Here is a 19,639-nt window from a genome sequence, read left to right on the forward strand (position 1 = left end):
ATCAGTGGCCAAACTGAAATTTGAATAAACCATACTGTATAAACCAAATATTATTTGTTAAATGTCATACATTCTGTGTACTACCTTCTGACTCACCTTTTTGCTGTACAGGGTAGCACATACAAAAACAATGTGAGAAATAAAAAATAAGCAAGATATTGGGGGTCTGATACATGAAAAATATTTCAGGATGGATTGCATAAACCAGAAATGACCTGTTCTAGTTGCTGCACTCATCTAAGACATTCTAAATTTCAAAATGACAAAGGAATAATTCTTTTAAAAAATCAAACACATACTTAAGTATCTAGATGTGTAACAGTTCAGCAAACAAACAAGTTTAACTCAAACCTTTGAACATGTCACTTAGAAACATTAAGATTTTGGACCCAATTACTCATAGATCATTGACTAGTCCAAAATGCAGTTTGTGTTAATCTGCTGTACAAATCAACCATGTAACAGTAGTCAGGTGATTCTTTTTACTCCAACAAAAGCAACAATAAGAAAGAAAGCAATACTATTTCTAGTAATTAGATAATCAGGATAATAAGACTTGGGTAAAATGAGAATTTCTTGTTCCAGCTTCTTGTTCAATGAGCCTGTTTCTCATTTTCAGATAATGAGGATAAAGGTGTCACAACAAAATATGGGAAACTGCTTTCTCTTTATTTAGGCCTTGGGAAGAAAATTAATTTTGGTCACATATTACCTTAAAAAAAAAAATCCAGTTTTACATATTTCTAAACAGAACCAAATGATCAGAGAAATAATTTCTTCTGTAAAAACTGGCCAAATTTTATAAAAAATCTAACATACAATGTAATTCAAATTATGTAAAGATTGCTTGGGATCATAACATTTCAAATATATGACAGTTGAAACTCCATCCTAACCAGTGTGGTATTTGCTCTCATGCTGCTTTGGTCCAAAAGAATAGAGCTGAATCAGTAAGAGTAAACTGTAAATACCTAAATCTTTTGCCAACATTAATTTAGATTGCTATTGGCAGCAGAAATATCCATGATGAATAGTTCTACTATAAGTACAATAAAAGAATATTTTTCATGAATTCATCACAGTACCAGATAAACTTTTTATAAGAGAAAAACATGAAGGAACAAAAAGAGATGAAACAGCTACCACACAAAAAATAGTGTCTCCCCTATAACTGTATTTGAAGGGATAAAAAGGTGATATTAAAGGTTTGATGATGCTAATATGAAAGGAAATTGAGTACTGTATTTCTTATTTTATACAACTCTTACTCTTTACAAAAATGGTTATAGTCATGCCCATAAAAGTGTAACCCATGGCATCTGAAAGCAAACACTCTTTGTAATCATTTAAAAGGGCCTTTTTAAAAATTATAATACAAAGGTCTGTGCTCTATAAGCAGTCCTCCACTGTGCATTATAACAATAAGGCTTACTTTTAATACAAAGACTGAGTGTTTGGGAGTTATGAGCCACTGGATTTAACAAACATCATCTTGTAGTTGCTTTTTGCATCTTTTTTGTTTTTGGGATCCTCCACTTCATCAGGGTGCTCAGTAGCTTGGAGTTCTTCAGCAGATTCTTCTTTTTCTGACTCTGAATCACTTTCAGAGTCATCTGGACTTTCAGGATCAGGTGAATCATCATCATCATCATCATCTCCAGCCCCATCACCTTCTCCATCATGATCTTCTACCTAAAACCATCAATTAACAAGCTATTAAAATAAGTTACCCACTATAAAAACTGGGAAAGACACTAATTTTTGTCACAGTCTTAAAACAGCCCACTCACTACCCATTAAATTAACAGTTTCCGACTGTCTTATGATCAGAGGCTGCCAAAGGAAGAACTGAGGACTCAGGCATCTCCATGTGTTTTATACACTGGGACTTGAGTAGGATTTTGTTTTAAGAAAGGGCTCTGAAGCCCACTCACTTGTCTCCTTTCCCCCCACTCTGAAAACAACATATTATTATAATATCTTCCTGAAGGAAACAATCTATTTTTTTAAGTAAGTAAGGCAAGTTAACCACTGATCCACAGAAATGTGGAAAACGGCCATCGATGTTTTACATATTACATTACTTTGGAGTAATTAACCAGTAGTTATAATATGAAAAGAGACAACTTAGGAAACAACTGAGAGAACTCTCCTAAACCACTGCTTATATGAAATATTTGACCTAACTTGAGTATGTTGTTCATGCCTATTTAAGATGTGCTCTAATGATTATCTGAACAGAATTTACATTAAGCTAGTATCCTAAAACTCTCAAAAATGGTTTTCATTATCTACAAAGACCTAGTTTACCACAGAAAAATATTTTAAGTAACCATAAGGTTTTCTACATAGGATTCTTGACTGCTAGAGTAATATAACAGAAACAAATGATATCAAATTGGAAATTATCTTCCTATTTAATGAAAATATGTTAATTACTACCTCACTGAAGCCAAGTCCACAATGTCGTCGATATCTTCCTGATAATTTACTGTCCATACTTTGCTGGTATTGAGACTCCAGTTCTTCATTAATTTTCTTGTCTTCTTCCCCTGCATGTCCAGTGTACTTTGGTTATGTTTCAGTCAAATTAATAAAAATATTTGATTATACAAAAAACCCATAGTACAGACGTTACTATATTCAGGGCTGATTTCTCCAACTGTAACTAATTTTACAGTCAATTTTGTGTATGGGTTTATATACCATTAAGTAGTTACTGAACAGACACAAAATAACTAAAGGATGTTATTTATGATTACTCCTTTAGTAACCAACCCCCTGAACTACGAAAGTTGTTTATAAAAGATGAAAAACTTGTATTTTTCCATGTAGTAATTCAAACCAGATACAAGAGTCTCAGAAGGAACTCCCTGAAGTTCAGATATTATAAATATTAATTACTAAGAACTTAGGGCATTATATGTTTTAGCTTATTTATAGTCTAATGATAGTTCTTCTGATAGTAAAATTTTCTCCTAGTCACATACAAAAACCCTCTAACAAATGAAAGCTTCTGTCTTTGAACAAAAATAATGAAAAGGCACACAATTCTATTCAGAGAATGGCTTAATACAATGACGTTGTATTGGCTTTCTTTTATTTCCTTTATGACTTTCTTTTATTGAACCAATATAAACTTGCTATTTTACCATGCAACATTTGATTTTATATATATATAAACATACATTGTATGTTATGAAACAGAATACTAAACAACCACCTATATACTTATCACCCAGAAACTAGAACATTACACCAATACCACTGAAGCTTTCTGTACGTGACATTATAATTTGTAAATACAAGAAGAATTTCACATTTTAAAAGAATAAATGCAGCAGTTAAATATATTTCTATTCTGCCAAAGCTAAGAGACTCTTTTGCCTTTTGTAGCGATACAAATCAATTTGAAATAATTGTTCAACGCTAGAAAAAAAGACCTATTGATGTCTAAAATGTGCTACATATTTTAGATCAGTGTAAAGTTAATTTAAATAACATGATTAACAGTTCTCCCAAATATATCTAGGTCATTATACTCTATTATTAAAAATGTCCAAGATTAGGGTCAACTTTAAATAGGAGCAAACTTTACTTTTCAGCAGGGTGAATTCAAATCCAAATTCTAATTCATTTTTAGTTTTTAATTTAAAAAAATTCCCCCCCCCCCAAATTAAAAGAAAAAGTTAATTTCTTCAGGCTTTGCAATGAGTATTCTTCAAAGATTTCAGAGCAAAACTCAGTAAGCTAAAAACCAATATAATATGCCAACTCTGACACTGTATATTAAATAATTCATAAAAAATATATAAATTCTATAGATATTACAGACAAGACAAGGCATAAACCTCAACTACATCTTGTGAATAAGTAAAAATGAAGACAGAAATAGGTCAGTTTCTTGGTTAAAATATATTGATGAATACTCTCAAATCTTTTAAAAATCAAAGTATATATTGTTACATGATATATGTTTACATATACTATGTATTTCTAATATTTTAATCATTAAAATTAATCATCAATTATACACAGAAGTTAGAATATTTTAAAATATGTACAAATGCTTCCAAAATTTAGCACCACCACTTTAATTATATTTTACTTTCTCACCTGTTCGGAAGTGAGATGTTGATTTGTGATCTCCTATGACAAGACGACCAGTATGTTCTTTCTATAATAGGAAGGCAGAAAATGTATTAGAATCTGAGACCACTAATTCAACACAATTATTAAGTGTCTACTATGTGCCCTACACTATTCAAGACTTGCAGGACACAGTTAAGATAAAGGACTAAATTAAGATCCCTGACTTTATGGAACTTACCATTTTTGCATGTGTAGGGATGGGGAGGAGAAACAAAATCAGTAAGTAAATTATAGTACGTCTGCAAGCAATGTCATTAAAGCAAACTAAGCAGAGGAAGGGGATAGAGAGTATGTAAAGATCAAGCTGCAATTTTAAATGGATGAGTAGATAACTAGAAAAATGAATCAACCTCAAGTTTCTTTCCTAAAAGACCAGTTAAATGAGTTGCTTTAACTTTCCTACCTTCTCTTTCTGATGCCTCACACATATTTTATGGACAGAAAGCAAATGACACTATTTAGCTAGCTAAAAAATGAAATTAATCAATATATTTATAACATACAAAGTTACAGAAATTTAAAATATAAAAAATGGGAGAGATCAAGATGGTGGAATCGAAGCGTATGGAGCTCACCTCCTCCCACAAATACATTAAAAATACATTTACATGTGGAACAACCCTCACAGAATACCTATTGAACATTGGCAGATCTCAAAAATTCAAATCTGCAAGAAAGATCACCACATAACCAGGTAGGACAAAAGAGGGAAAAAAACCCCAGGAAATCGGGGTAGGACCTACACCCGTGGGAGGAGGCTTTGAAAAAACAATCCTCACCCTGGGAATACCCTTCACTGGCTGGGAGATCAACTGGGACAGATAGGGAGCTCCCGAGGCTCAGAGGAGAGTGTAACAGCTGGCTCATGACAGGCAGAATAGAGACCAGCACAGATGGTCCTGGCTACCCTGCTGCACTCCCCAGGCCAAGATGTGTGACTGCTGGTGGGCATGGGAGCTGCCATCCGGCTTTAGCCAACAGATCCAGGGAGGGGACTGGGATTTGCTGTGTGGAGACAGCTCGAAGGGACTAAAGTGTGTTTCAGGCTACTACTGAGTGGGTACACAGGATGAAGCCTGGATCCACGATATAGCCCTACTGTTAACGCATGTGCAAAAAAGGGAGGGGCAGGTCCCCGCCATAGCAGCCGCATTCTCACAGCATGCGGAGCTCTGCCTCTATGACATCTGGGAGTGCACAAGCACTGGCGGGGTGCCCATACAGAGGCGGGGCTGAAATCTGAGCCAATCCCCAGAGGCCATGTGACTTCAGAAGGAAAGTGGGCTGAAATCCAAGCTGTGTCCCAGGGGCTGTATAAATTTGGTGGAGTTACGACACTTGTGGCTTTGTAAACTCAATGCTTGTGGGACATCCAAGCGATTTTACTGGTGCTCCTGTGGCTGGGGCAGATCTGGTGTGAGCAGCGACCAGTGTCTGGGCTGATTCCATGGCTTCCACAGCGAGTCCAGATGTGTGACTATAGCAGGTGCCAGTGACTGACTTCAGCGGATTTGTGTGGTGAGTTTGTGTGCACAGCACGAGGGACATCTGGGCTAATGCCTTGAATTCCCATGGCCAAGACAGTGCCAATGACACTGTACTTTGTATGCACACAGGTGAGGCAATGTCACATAGTGCACGTCCTAGCAGACAGCTCCTACAGAAGGATACTCAGTGGCTCCTCTCCTCTCCTTCCTTTGCATAGGACTTAACATCTTACATGATCTCTCCCTATCCTGAACCCCACTGTTCTAGTCTGGCTAACTCTTTATCCTTTCAGATTCAGATCAGTTCTATTTACGGGAAGCTTTCTTGTGCTGCTAAGCCAAGGTTGGCTACCCCGTCTTAATTTCACAGCACTATGTGCGTAACTCTCTCATAGCAATTGTAATTCTATATTGCTATTATCTGGTTTCTTTCATCACATAATGGCTCTAAACATGTTATTGAAATCTATGTGACCCCCCCATGACCTACTATATTGCCTGGCCTGTAGTAGATAGTCAATAATTATTGGTAAAATGCATGAAGCATTCCCCTATGAACAGCAAAAACAAAGTGCAAAATTTCATCCCAAAATGCTTAAAACAGAAAAAGTCTTCCTATTTCTCCCACATTAGGTTTGCAGAAAGACTACTGGGACAATGGTAGGAAAATAAATTTACTTGCTTACAAAAAAAATGAATGTTTAGAAATCACTGTACTTCCATGTAAAAATGAACTGCTAGGAACAAGTTTTTTCTCAGTGGATGTTTTCCTGGCACCTATACTTTATATCTTCTATTATGTTAATCAAACTGAAATAGATTTCAAAATATACTGAACATTTTTAAAATTAATTTTTTGATAAAGGCCATTCCCTTGGCTACTACTTCAAGGGCTGGAAGGAGGTAAAAAATATGAAAGGCCTCCCAAATGGTCTGCCCAGAAATACTCTGTATCAATTCATCATGCTAACAAATGGCAAGTCATAAACTCCAATTTTTTTTCTCTGTATAGTCTCTAAACATTACCGCCCAGTGGCACTGAGAATCCCAGAAGTGGCTCAGAAATAGTATAAATTTTAAGTGCTCAGTTAGGTCAGCTATATTTTGAAAGCCTAAAGTAATCATGCAGAACAGTAAGTATCTTCACTGCTTCTCACTGAACATACATTAAAAAAAAGGGCATTATTTTCAAAGAAAAAATAAAAATATATTCTGCCGGATGCTTACCTTTCCCTGCACCCATAAGTCTCAAGAACTTTTGTTTTCTTTCTTCATTACCTAAGTCTGCTGCCTCCCAATTGCTAGATCCAAGCTGGAAAAGAAAATGGCCAATTAATTTTTTTGCATAATAATAAATATTGAAAATTAAATCCCAAGCTTTTTCCCTGTCAGTTTTAATTATAAACAGGGCTCATTCTTGCTTAGGAAGTTAAGCATAAGCATGATATTCGAATGAATATATACACTCCTTTTCTGTTACCTCAAGGCAAACTCCTTTAGTTCCTTTGCAGCCAGAATTTGGTTCTCAAAAGTTTACACCTGTAAGAATCACCTGGACGACTGGTTAAAACACACTGCTGGGCTACACCCTGAGAGTTTCAGATTCAGTAGGTCTAGGGTGGGGCTTGAGGATTTATTTCACTTCTAACAAATTCCTAAGAGATGCTGACACTATTGATGTAGGGGCCACACTTTGAGACCTACTGTCTTTGGGTCTTGTAGGGCCTTAGAGCACCTAATACTTTTAACCCAGAAGGCTGTTACTGCTACAGTTGTTAACTGAAGTTAAAAACTCTGGTTTTAGTGATACTTTAAAGGACAGTATAACATCAGAGTCTATCGGACCCAATTTTAGTTTTTCAGTTTTTTGAGTAGTTCCTGTAAGGACTGATGTGTTATGACCTTGATCCTTAAAGGTCTTCCAAAGAACAATGAGAAAATTTACTTTTTTTTTTAAAAAGGAAGAAATAAAACTCATTCTATTTTGTGATTAACAAATGGGTCTATTAAACCCTTTTATAAATTTAAGAAATACTATGGAATCCTAGTTATATTTTCCCCTGCATCTTAAATATAAGAATTACTTCATTATAATTCCCTACATCTTGAAACAAATGTAAGATTTATTTCACTACAAGTCATTAATCATCCTAATTATGCTCAAACTGACAAAAATAGTACATAGAAAAATGGTAGAAAAGTTTTCTCATCATGTTGTCCAAAGTATTGCATCATTTTTCAAGAAGAAATCACTCCTGTTGTATACTTCTAAGCCTTCTTTGGACAGAGTTGACAATTTTACATTTCTACTCATAATGGCAATTGAGTAGAAAACTGAAAACTGACAGGAGGCATTTCACAATTACTGATGAATTAGGCGAATACAAAATAACAGAAAGTGGACTCTTAAACTAATGATAATGGCAAACTTAAGTGTATATGCCAAAATCTTAGACTATGAGTCTTTGGATGATCACTTTTCTCCAATCCAGCAATCAATGAGAGACCAAAAAAAAAAAAAAAAAAAAAAAAAAAAAAAAAAAAAAAGATAAGAAAAGATGATACTCTCATCTAGAAAGTCATTCAACAGGAAGAACTTTATCTTGCAATATTTTGCAACATTGCAGTAACAGTCTGGACCACCCTGTTTTTCTAAGCTACATATGTTTCATTTTATCATTCATGGCATTTGTACATTAAAATTTACTTGGCATGGTCTATAAGCACCATACTAAGTAAATGCTGAGGGTAGACGAGAAGGAATACAGAAATGAAAACATTCACTGGGCTGATCATTCTAATTGAGTTTATAATCTAAAAATGAAAATGATTTGCAATTACAGAGCAAAGAAGACAACACTCCTTTGACACAAAACTATGAGCAATCAAAGGTTTCAAAAAATTCTTCAAGTATTTTAATGATGCAAATGCAAGAACTCAAGAACTAAAATAAAACTAAAATCTATCAGAAATTGGTTTGAAATCTGAAATTGTTTCAGTTTCACACATGAAAACTGACAAGCAGTTAGCTGTATTCATAGAATGCTTTCACAATACATATACCCCAAATATATAATTTATATATTGTGAAAACCAAGAAAATTTGGTTTGCTATGGTTAAGTTCATATCAAAATTTCTAATAAAGTTGTTTTTTTTAACTATTCTTCTATTCTTACTTTTGAAAATTACTCATAAAAGATGAATAGAATAGACATATAAAAACAATGATGACCATTCTTCCTGGGCATATGACTGTTGAAGTATTTGTACCACACTGGCCACCCACTTACGGTTCTTCTAAATTCTTTTTGGTGGCGGGCTTACTATATATTCTCATGATTCTGGCTAATGAAGTTCCAAATCTCTACTTCTTTCCAACTGGTTAGTTCTTAACTATTTCTGGCTCAATACAGTTTAAAAAAAAAAAAAAAAGTACTAGTGAAGCTTAAGTTCTAATTCTCACTAAATCACCAGACCTGGCATTTAACTTCTTAGTTTTAATTCCTCATTGAAACAAAAAGTCTTCTTTGAAAGACTGTCTTAAGAATACTAACACCTAAGAATTGCATAGTGTTTTACAACTTACAAATCACTTTTCACGTACATTATCTCAAGAGTCCATTTAATAAATAAGGACACTGAGGCAAAGAGGCGAACTGACTTGCTTTGATCCTCTGTTCCTTCCACATCATACTGTACATAATCAAATGAGACAAGATATATGAAAGTAGTTTATGAATTACAGCTATAAAAAAAATATATATATATATATAATTAAGGTAAAAACAATTTGTCTTTAGTAAAAATTAAAGATTCCCAAACTTTCTTTTAAAAGGGCAAGTATCTTCAATGCCTTTACATAAATAACTTATCTACAATTTATAATCTTAATTTTTTTAAGCCACAAAGTCCTTCTAGTTCTCCCTTTCAGACCTTAGCATACAGCAGCAAGTACCATGCCTAAGTGCTGCATTCTGAAAAGCATATGGGTGCCTGATACATTCTTAGAGACTCTCCACCACTTACCAAAATTAATCCCTCATTCGTCTTCCTAAAAGATAGCTTTCATTTCTCTATTCCATTCAAACCAATGAAACCATTTTTAAGTTGGCTTCATCCTTAATACCTTTATTATAAAACTGTAATTAATTTACTTCATCCTCAGCACACACTGTAGTAACTCTTAGAATTTATTTCTACCATTGTCAGCATTTTTCTAGAGTTGGATTCCATGATCTGTTACCCCATTTAACATGTGAAGTTAGCAGGCAAAGAAAACTTTATCTTTTACATGCAGATGTTCATTAGAAACTGCGGATCAACTACATATTATAATTAGCTGATTTTATAAACTTAAACATATATTTAAATTTTTAAATTATATATTATTTTTAAAATATTAAAAACACAAGCACTTAAAGATAACTCCCAATCACCAGCAAAAATATGAAACTGGCTTAAAAAGATCATTATCAAGGGACATGTTACTGTATTGCACTAAAATATAAAATTAGCAACATAATCATTTTTAGATAATGTGTGAAGGTCCTAGCTCTAATTTTGAATTGCAACAGTAACCATCTTCAAAGAGAATGTTTATAGGATTGGAAAAGGTCTTAAAGGTCATCTAGTTAAACTGATCCCATTAAACTGTAAAGGTTTAATTACTTAATTCCTTTAACTTTGTTAAATTACCTAGTATCACCAAGAGTTTTCTGTCCAACTAAGAGTATGTCTCTGATCCTAGCAAAACAGGCGCCTGACTTTCAAGCAATCAAGTCACAGCTAAGTACCAGGAGGAAAACAATGTAATAGCTTTTAAAATGGCACCCAGGTTACTCAAAAGCCTAGATAAGTTCCTGATAAGTACTGGATTACCATATTAACAAGAAAAGATCTCAAAGTCAGCTGTAGGGCCAAACAGTAGGCATGAATAAATCTCACTATATAACTATTCACCTCCAAATCTTCACTGATTACTAATCTTTCTGAAGAGCTAAAATCAATTTTCTTAAAGGGCCTTACTATTCCAAACCTAACCCCACCACCTACTCAAAAGGGGGATGTGTCTTAACGTCATCTCATTTGCTACAACTGATGCACTAATAGTATTCAGTGAGCCTTTTATGGTTCACAAAGTAAGATAATATGAAAGGCACTTAACTGCACTATAGAAAATAAAACACTCTACACATTCATAAATTGATACCGCTTTAAATAAAAGAAAGAAAACTACATAACCTCCCTTCGACATCTTTAATGATGACCTATGTCCCCTTCCCGCAAATTCCCCCATCAGCGTTCTCATGGCATTTATTCATTTAGTTGTACGTTTACTCGTTACTGCAGTCTCCATGACACTGCGCTAGGAGCTAGTACAACTATACAAAAAGCCTAGGATAAGCACCAGAGTTATTCATCTTTGAATTCTCAACAGCTGACACAACAGTAAATATTTGTTTACTTTAAGGAATGAATGGTTTGCTATTTAAACTGATGAGCCGGGGGCGGGGGGGGGGGGCGCGAAGAGAGGTACTTGACGTGAAAACGGGCCTCTAGGTCTCAACGTCTTAGACCTCAGCACCGTGCACCACTATTATTCCCCCGGTACAGTTTTTCCATTCAATACTGTTCTTGGTTTACTCTTAACAGTACAGTTAAGTTTAACTCTTAACAGCGCATTACAAAAATAACCCCGGCCAGAAAATGTCCAAATTCGCACGAACATCTTGACTTTGTCACAGAAGCATTTAAAGCCTAAAACAGGGAGGAGGGTTTTGCCGTCTCTATTGTGAATAGAAAGGCCCCACAAAGAAGCTTCATCAGCCCCGAAACAGGCAAATATGGTTCTCTGACTAAGCTCTTTCACTTCTCGACCACTCAGTATTTCTTTCCTCGAACCCCCTTCCTACGCAGGTCTCCGGCTCTTAGCGTGTGGACCTCTTCAAACATTCCAACCCTAATTAGGAAAAGCGGACATTTCCCACTCTTCTGGGTCCTCCCCCTCACCTCTTCCCCCCAGGCCACCTCAGGCGCTTCCTCCTTCCGCACCCACCCTTCCCGGCCTACCCCAACCTTTAGTAGGCCTCAACCCTCATCCACTCCGCCATTGTTATTTACATCGTCGTCTGGGGAGGCTGAACGCTTCACCCCGTGCGGATGGGAATCCCTGGCAGCACTCATCGTTGTGGAGACCCAGACGGGAAATGCCGAACCCACTCGCCGTTCTCCTCAGTCGCGGCTCCAACAGCCCGCAACCTGCCACCGGCCCAAGCAGCGCCACTCCAGAAGGCAGAGCCCCTCCGGGCCTTCTCTGCCACGGTCGTCACCGCCGCGGCCTCTCGCCACCCCGGAGCACTCTGGGAGTTATAGTTTTCTGGTTCACTCCACACCCTTCTGAAGAAGGGATGGATGGGTAACTAAAACTACAACTCCCAGGAAGCTCAGCGGCACAGCCCGCGCTGTGTGGCGGGAGTGCCCTTCGAGGCTCCGCCTCCATCGGCTGGCCAAGGGAGCTTTCTCGCGGATGAGAATGGCGGTGAGCTTTAGTCAACCTTCGTCGCCACAGAAGGAAACTCAGCCTGGGTTTTCGCGTTGTACTGTGAGACGCTGCCCCACTGACACAAGTGAATTTGTTACAGTTAAGCACCTAGATTGAAATATAGTGTTTGAGGCCTACTGAATCCTCACGCGTACGCTCATCGGAAGACAAAAACCTTTCCAAAAAAAATGGCTTCTGCTGTTTCCCCCGTAGTGTTCTCTACTGCACCCAGGATATTTCTAGATCTGTGGTGCAGCTTTTGGAAAGTTACCGGCGAACGTTTTTTCACTTTCTTACTCTCATGAAAGTGAGTTCAGTATTGGTGTTACGTGCCAGTTAATTGGCTATAATTGAAACTAGAGTCCACCTGAGGGAATTCTATAAGCTTTTCACAGGACCTTGTGAGGTTGGGGTGATCCTCTCCGACCTCACTGCTGGTGTGTAGGCTTTGTACTTTAGGGGCTTTCACCAAGTGAAGTCCGTCTCTGCCAGAAAGTCTTGTACCTTTTTCTTTTCCTTTAAAAAATACTTAAAATTTCACCTCAATTAAGAAAAAAATTAACATAAAATTAACCATTTTGGAGTGTAAAATTAAGTGGCATTTAATACATAAACAGTGCTGTACAACCATCACCTCTTTCTAGTTCTAAGACTTTTTCTCACCCAGAAAGGAACTTCAATACCCATTAAGCTGCCTTTCCCCCTTCTCCCTTTTCCCTACCAACCGCTAATCTACTCAGAAAGCACTGAATCTAAAGGTATTATCTGGATATTGGAGTTTAATTCATGTGGTATCAAGGTGTCTAAATTTCTAACCAGGCCTGAACCTGGGTGCCTTCAACCCTAACATTCTGTCAGGATCCTTTTCCCTTACTTAATCTGAAGCTTTCTGACCTTGTTCAGAGTTTTTTTGATTTTTTTTAAAGAACAAAAATCAGTAAGTACAGTCTATACAGGCAATACAGATCTAGAGTGCATTTTGGTACTGAGAGCAGCAGCCTGTGAAACTGCTTAACTGTTAGCTTCTGAACTCAGCAATTACTCTAGTTTGACTGCCTATGTAGAAATAATAATACTTTCCTAGATTTCAGGTGATCATTGAACCTTTTATAGAACTCTGACCAGTGGAAGACAATTCTTTAATTTATGCAGTCATGTATTTAAATATTACTTTATTTTGAAGCAAAGGAATAACAATTCTAGGTAGGATGATATGAAAGAAAAACCTCAGATGGGGTCATATTTTATAACCAAGCAAAGGTACCTTTATCAGTTAGTTCTGTGGTGAGAATAAACCAGAAATCAAGGAGGAGGAGAATTAACCCATGAGAAAAAGTATTTTTGGAAGTGGTTGCTTACTCTTTAATTTTAAATTTTAAAAATATTTTGCCTAACTATAATTCTACAGAGTATAAATATAACTACTATGAGATATAGTTAACTTAAAGAATTTTCTGGGATGGACTACAATTCACATCCAAAGGGTTTGACAGACTATAATATATACAATTTAGAAACCTTAGTTTTGTTGCCAGTAGAAAAATAGGATGGCTGAATAGGTAATTTAGGTCACTAAGAGAATTCTGAAATAAAAAAGGGCTATCAGTAGGGTTAATAGTTACTATATAGTTCTAACTTTACTAATTGGTGAAAGTCCAGAAAAGTCTAATGTGCTAGCAACTTGTCTTTTATTTCTTCACCAGAATTGTTGGCTCCTGGATGGCTAAACCTTCAAGTTATTATAAAACAAGATTAAAAGCCAAAAAGTAACATAGGAAATAATAAGGATTGGATCATTTCATCAGATTTTACTCAGTTTCATATACAGAAGGATATAGGTAAGGATGATATGATACAGTGTTATAGAAACGTATATGTGGCACAGAAACTTGGTTAATACACTTCTTCCTGGTTTTGTAAAAACAAAAAGATACTCTGAAATACCTTCTTTAGTTTTGGGACTGTTCCATCTTCCTTTTCTGTTTCTGTATTTTCTAGCACAATGCTTGCCACATGGTAGTTAATAAGTTTTTTTGAATTAATATAAGAAGTATGAAATTGTATAATGTAACAGAGTGGTGTCTCATAAAAGGCCCAGAAACTCAGCAATGTGCTTCTTTCTTGGGTAGTAAAGACAAGGAGAGGATATCCTGTTACTAATAGGGTTTTAAAATACTTTCCTGAGTGTAGAGACCATGCCTCCCTCATTTTTATTTACCTAGTGCTTACCATTTGGCATTCGTAAGTGTTGAGTACATACATTAATATCCCTCAACCAAGGGTAGCCATAACTGAGCATAGTTAACAGACCTAAAAAGAAGTAAAATCTCTGATGAATACGCTCTGTACAAAAAAATCTGCTGTTTTACCTGAGACTTTAAAAAAAAATTCCTTGTGCCTTAATTATAACTATTATTTATTAAATATCCATTATGCACTATACACTTTGCTAGGTGCTTCTTTATAATTGATCTCAAAGCTTCACAACAATTTGCAAGAATTTTTATTTTGTAGATAATGAACCTTAAGAAAAGTTAAATAGTTGCCCATAGTCATATAACTAGTAAGTGAGTGGCTAAGCTGGGATTCAATCCTTAAGTCTAACTCCAAAAACCGAGGCATTTTCCACTGTTCCAGTATAACTCAACATTTATATAGGGTGCTTAGTATGTGTCAGGCAGTGTGCTAAATTTGAGGAAAACTAGAATAAATAATGTGTAATCCCTTATCTCAAGGAGTTTACATCTCAGTGGGGGGAAGAATGATTAAGTGGCACCAATAAGTTACAGATGAAATGCTCTGGGAGCAGTTCATTTTAGCTGAGGGAAATAGGGAAATTCTTCCCAAAAGTTTTTGAGCTAGGCCTTGAAAAATAGTGTAGGCAGGGTGGGGCATATAGTCAGGAATGGTTAGTGTCCTGTGTGATTGAAACCCGATATGCACAAAAGTATCATATTCTGAGACAACTGTGTAGGCTTATCAAAGTCAGCCTAATCAAAACCTTGAGTTTGAATCTCCCTGTATGTGCTCAGGTTCAGAGCATCTGTTTCACAGATTTATAGTAACCTCCCATCCTCTAATAGTTACCCAGTTAAATCCATTTTACACATCATGGCCAGGTCCATCACTTGAAAATGGAATGTAGAGGCTCTCTTGTTCAAAAACTTCCTGGAGCTTCCCATTTTATACAGATTTAAGTTGATATAATTAAGCCTATAATTGAGGGTCTATATTCTGATTTCAATGATCCATTGCAATATTGTTTTCTACTACTACCTTTTATTTATCTTGGTTAGTTTGTCATCACTAGTTACAACAAAAATATATGTGCTATAATAGAGATATGAACAAAGATACATGTCTTGCTGGCTATTCTAGGCTGTAAGATTCTTTTTGGTAGGATCTAAGCTTAGCATTATGACTTGTATATAAACCATGACTCTAATTCTTGTTGTGTTAATGTATGAATGGATGTGGTTAAAGAGGAGCAGGTTATGTGGTAAGATAATGAGTTTTTGATTTTAGATGTGTTAAATTTAAAGTATTAGTGGGATACCAAGTGAAGTTATCTAGTAGACAGTTAGCAATATGAGCTTCAAAGTTAGGAGAGAGCCATACATGTGGATATCACCCATCTAGAGATGATGGGCAAACTTGGAGAGTGATTGAGTTCACTCAATGAGCATGTAGAAGAGAGGTACTTGGAAAAGGGGAAAAAATTTAAGAGTAGAATGAGGGAGAAGAACCTGAAATTAAAAAATAGATGTAGAAGTAGAACAATGAGAGTTAGGTGTCATTGAAGCCAAGGGAAAAATATTTGAAGACAAGGTTTAAAAAAATAAATGTGGTTGTGGTTGATGATGACATAAATTCCTATTCTGTTCATTGGACATGCTGATTTGCCACAGTGCTACTGTAATTTAAAATGTGATGACATACTCCACTGTTAATAGCAGCACTGTTTACAATAGCCAAGGCACGGAAGTAACCTAAGTGTCCATCAACAGATGAATGGATAAAAAAGATGTGAGAGAGAGATATATATGCAGTGGAATATAACTCAGCCATGAAAAAGAATGAAATAATTCCATTTGCAGCAACCTGGATGGACCTAGAAATTGTCATAGTAAGTAGAGTAAATCAGACAGAGAAAGACAGATATTAGGTAATATCACTTATATGTGGAATCTAAGAAATAATACAAATGAATTTATTTATAAAACAAACAGATTCACAGACATAGTAAACAAATTTATGGTTACCAAAGGGTAATGGAGGGAAGAACAAATTAGGAGTATGGGATTAACAGATACATACTACCATATATAAAATAGAAAACAATTAAGATTTATTATATTAACACAGGAAACTATATTCAATAGCTTTTAATAACCTATAATGGAAAAGAATCCAAAAAAATGCATATATATACAAAAGCCACTTTGCTGTATACCCAAAAATAACACAATATTGTAAATCAACTATACTTTCATAAAGAAATTTAAAAGAAAAAAATAAAGATTAAAAAATTAAAAAAGTAAAACATGACATAAATATTGGCTTGATTGTTTTACACATAATCAGACACTTGAAAGAGTAAAGAATGAAAAGGGAAATGAAAATGTATTTGCTTATAAAACTTCTTCAACAAAATTGTTGTTGATGGATTTTCTAATCTGATCTTATATATAAGATCTATATACACGTAAAGCAGAATGTTCTAATAGTTGTTATCAAAGAGAGCTTATAAGTTTAAATCAGTGGATGATGTCTTTTTTTTGGTGGAGGGGAAAGTGAATGAGAACATTCTAGTTTTTTTCTCCAAAATTACTGTGCTGTTCTTACCAATTATAAAAGTAATATGTCAATATGAAGGTAAATAAATTGTGATAATCCATACCGTGGACTAGCATGTAGCCATTAAAAAGAGGAAGCTCTGCAGGTACTGATATGGGACAATCTCTAAGATATATTGTTGAATAAAAAAAGCAAAGTGGAGAATAGTGTATATATTACATTGTACTTATATTAAAAAGAAAAAAATTAATATATATGCATCAAATATTCCCACAAAGATACCCAAGAAGTAACTGGCAATATTCATATACTCCATGCTTGTGGTGGTAGCTGGGAGACTGAGGTGCGTTGTTAACAAGGAGCCTTTTCACCATACTTTTTGTATCTTTTGAATTTTAAATTATCTGAATCTATTAACATATTAAAATATAAACCATAAATGAACACATAAGTAAATAAACTTGAATTTTAAGACAGAGTCACAAAGGTAAGCACACATACGTAAAGATAAAACAACCCTTTGTAGAAAATGTGGAAGACAAAGAAGAAATAAAAAATCACTCATAGGGTCAGAGTTGTAAGGTAACCAGTTAACATCTTAAGTGTAATCCCTTCTGGTTTCTTTTTTCTATTGATTTGGATGATATGCTTTTTGTTTTCAATACTACTAATGGTTATATTTTAGTTTTAATTCTAATCAAGGGTGAAACAATGTCTCAGTGGCTCCTGACTCCCCTGTCAGATGTATAAAGAATTTAGCACCTTTTGTTTTGCTCTGTTCTTCCCTTCCTCACTTCCAGGATAATATAATTTAGGATTTAGGTACAGATTTTTGTTGTTGCATTAATTTTTATATAACAGATATTTTCCATCAATAATATTTTGGGACATGCCTTAAACTTTTTAAATAACACATTTATTGAGATATAATTCACATGCTACATAACTCACCTATTTAAAATGCACAATTAAATATTTTTTAGTATAGTCACAGAGTTGTGCAGTTATCACCACAATCAATTTTATCATCCTCAAAAGAAACCCTGCATCCATGAACACTCACAGGTCTACTCTCTTTTTTTTTTTTCATTTTTAACATTTATTTATGTATTTATTTTATAATATCATATCTTTTAAATTGAAATATAATTGACGTACAATATTATATGTTACAGGTATGTAATATAGTAATTCACAATTTTTAAAGGTTATACTCCATTTATAGTTATTATAAAATATTGGCTGTATTCTCCATGTTGTGCAATACGTCCTTATAGCTTATTTTATACCTGATAGTTTGTACCTCTTAATCCTCCACCTCCATCTTGCCCCTCCCCCTTTCCTCTCCCCACTGGTAACCATTAGTTCCTTCTCTACATCTGAGTCTGTTTCTTTTCTGTTATATTCACTAGTTAGTTATATATATATTTTAAGATTCTGCATGTAAGTGATATCTTACATTATTTGCCTCCAATCTACTTTTTGTTTGTAGATTTACCTTTTCTAGCTATTTCATATAAATGGAATCATACCATATGTGGTCTCTTGTGATTGGTTTGACTTAACATTAATATTTTCAGGGTTCATCTGTGCTGTGGAATGTATCAGATCAGTACTTTATTCCTTTTTAAAGCTGAATAAGAGTCCATCATGTGGATACACCACATTTTGTTTATTCATTTATCACTTCATATGCACTTGGGGTTATTTCCACTATTTGACTATTGTGAATAATGCTGTTATGAACATTTATGTACAAATTTGTGTGTGAACATGTTTTCAGTTCTCGTGGGAATATGTCTAGAAGTGGAATTGCTGGGTCATCAGGTTACTCAGTGGTTATCTTTTTGTGGAACAGTCAGACTGTATTCCAGAGTGACTGTACCACTTTCTCACTGGCAGTGCATTAAGGGTCCAGTTTCTCCACATCCTGGCCAATACTTGTTATCTGTCTTTTTGATTATAAGTATCCTAGTGGATGTGAAGTTACCTTCAGTTTTGAAACCAAATCTTTGAGTTGTTTTGTGACAAAAATCAAGGTGTGCAAGAAACCAAGCATACTAATGGCTATGTATACTAATGCCTTTATATTAAAGTCCAGAGAGAAAGATAAAATCTTACTAATTTAACACTGATGGTTCTCAAACTTTAGTTTGCATTGGAATCACCTAGAAGATTTTTTGTGAAACCTTATGTTGTCGAGCCCTACCTTAGAGTTTCTGAATCAGTAGGACTGCGATGTGTCAGAAAATTTACATTTGTAACAAGTTTGTAGATGCTGCTGCTGGTCTAAGGACCACGTTTTTAGAACCAGTGATTTGAAAACAGGTTGGCAGTGCTTACTTTGTGCCCAGTTTCTTCCTTAAGTGTTATCTATGTTAATTTATATAATCTTCACACAGGTAGGTACTTTTATTATCTCACTTTACAAGTGAAGAAATTGAGGCATATACAGATTAAGAAACTTGTCAAGGAAACTCAGGCATATAAAGGCTACTAACTTGTTTAAGATCACATATCTAAAAATAGTGGAAATGATGATTTCCTCTGGCTCTAGTGTTTATATTCTTAATTACTATGTTATGCTGCTGGGCTGCTGCATGTAGAGTTAATTCACACATGGTATATATGATGTTTACTCAGTGAAAACCTGCAAATAAT

General features: G+C 35.2%; 1 protein-coding gene across 2 annotated transcripts; it reads right to left on the reverse strand.

Moving 5' to 3' along the window:
* Positions 1-648: 648 nt before the first annotated feature.
* C10H11orf58 (chromosome 10 C11orf58 homolog) lies at positions 649-11,988 on the reverse strand. 2 transcript variants are annotated; one of them, XR_004323277.1, is made up of 5 exons: positions 11,761-11,985; positions 6,867-6,951; positions 4,117-4,177; positions 2,443-2,552; positions 649-1,692 (listed from the first exon to the last, which is right to left on the reverse strand). XR_004323277.1 is itself a non-coding variant. In XM_032488933.1 (5 exons), exons 1-5 carry the CDS (start codon positions 11,821-11,823, stop codon positions 1,462-1,464), a joined length of 546 nt encoding a protein of 181 aa, XP_032344824.1. In that variant the 5' UTR covers positions 11,824-11,988; the 3' UTR covers positions 649-1,461. The 2 variants fall into 2 exon arrangements, 1 of the variants encoding a protein (XP_032344824.1); XM_032488933.1 differs by having other exon boundaries at positions 4,117-4,173; positions 11,761-11,988.
* Between the last annotated feature and the right edge of the window lie 7,651 nt (positions 11,989-19,639).

This window comes from Camelus ferus, chromosome 10 (assembly GCF_009834535.1).
Source record: "Camelus ferus isolate YT-003-E chromosome 10, BCGSAC_Cfer_1.0, whole genome shotgun sequence".
Classification (NCBI taxonomy): Eukaryota; Metazoa; Chordata; class Mammalia; order Artiodactyla; family Camelidae; genus Camelus; species Camelus ferus.

Bases quoted from the DNA above. Each gene is read 5' to 3' on its own strand.
- C10H11orf58 (XM_032488933.1), bottom strand. From the start codon at position 11,823: ATGAGTGCTGCCAGGGATTCCCATCCGCACGGGGTGAAGCGTTCAGCC. The intron at 4,174-6,866 runs GTAAGCATCCGG...TATTATAGAAAG, and splicing joins ACTTATGGGTGCAGGGAAAG to AACATACTGGTCGTCTTGTC. The intron at 1,693-2,442 runs GTAGTAATTAAC...TGATGGTTTTAG, and splicing joins GTGGACTTGGCTTCAGTGAG to GTAGAAGATCATGATGGAGA.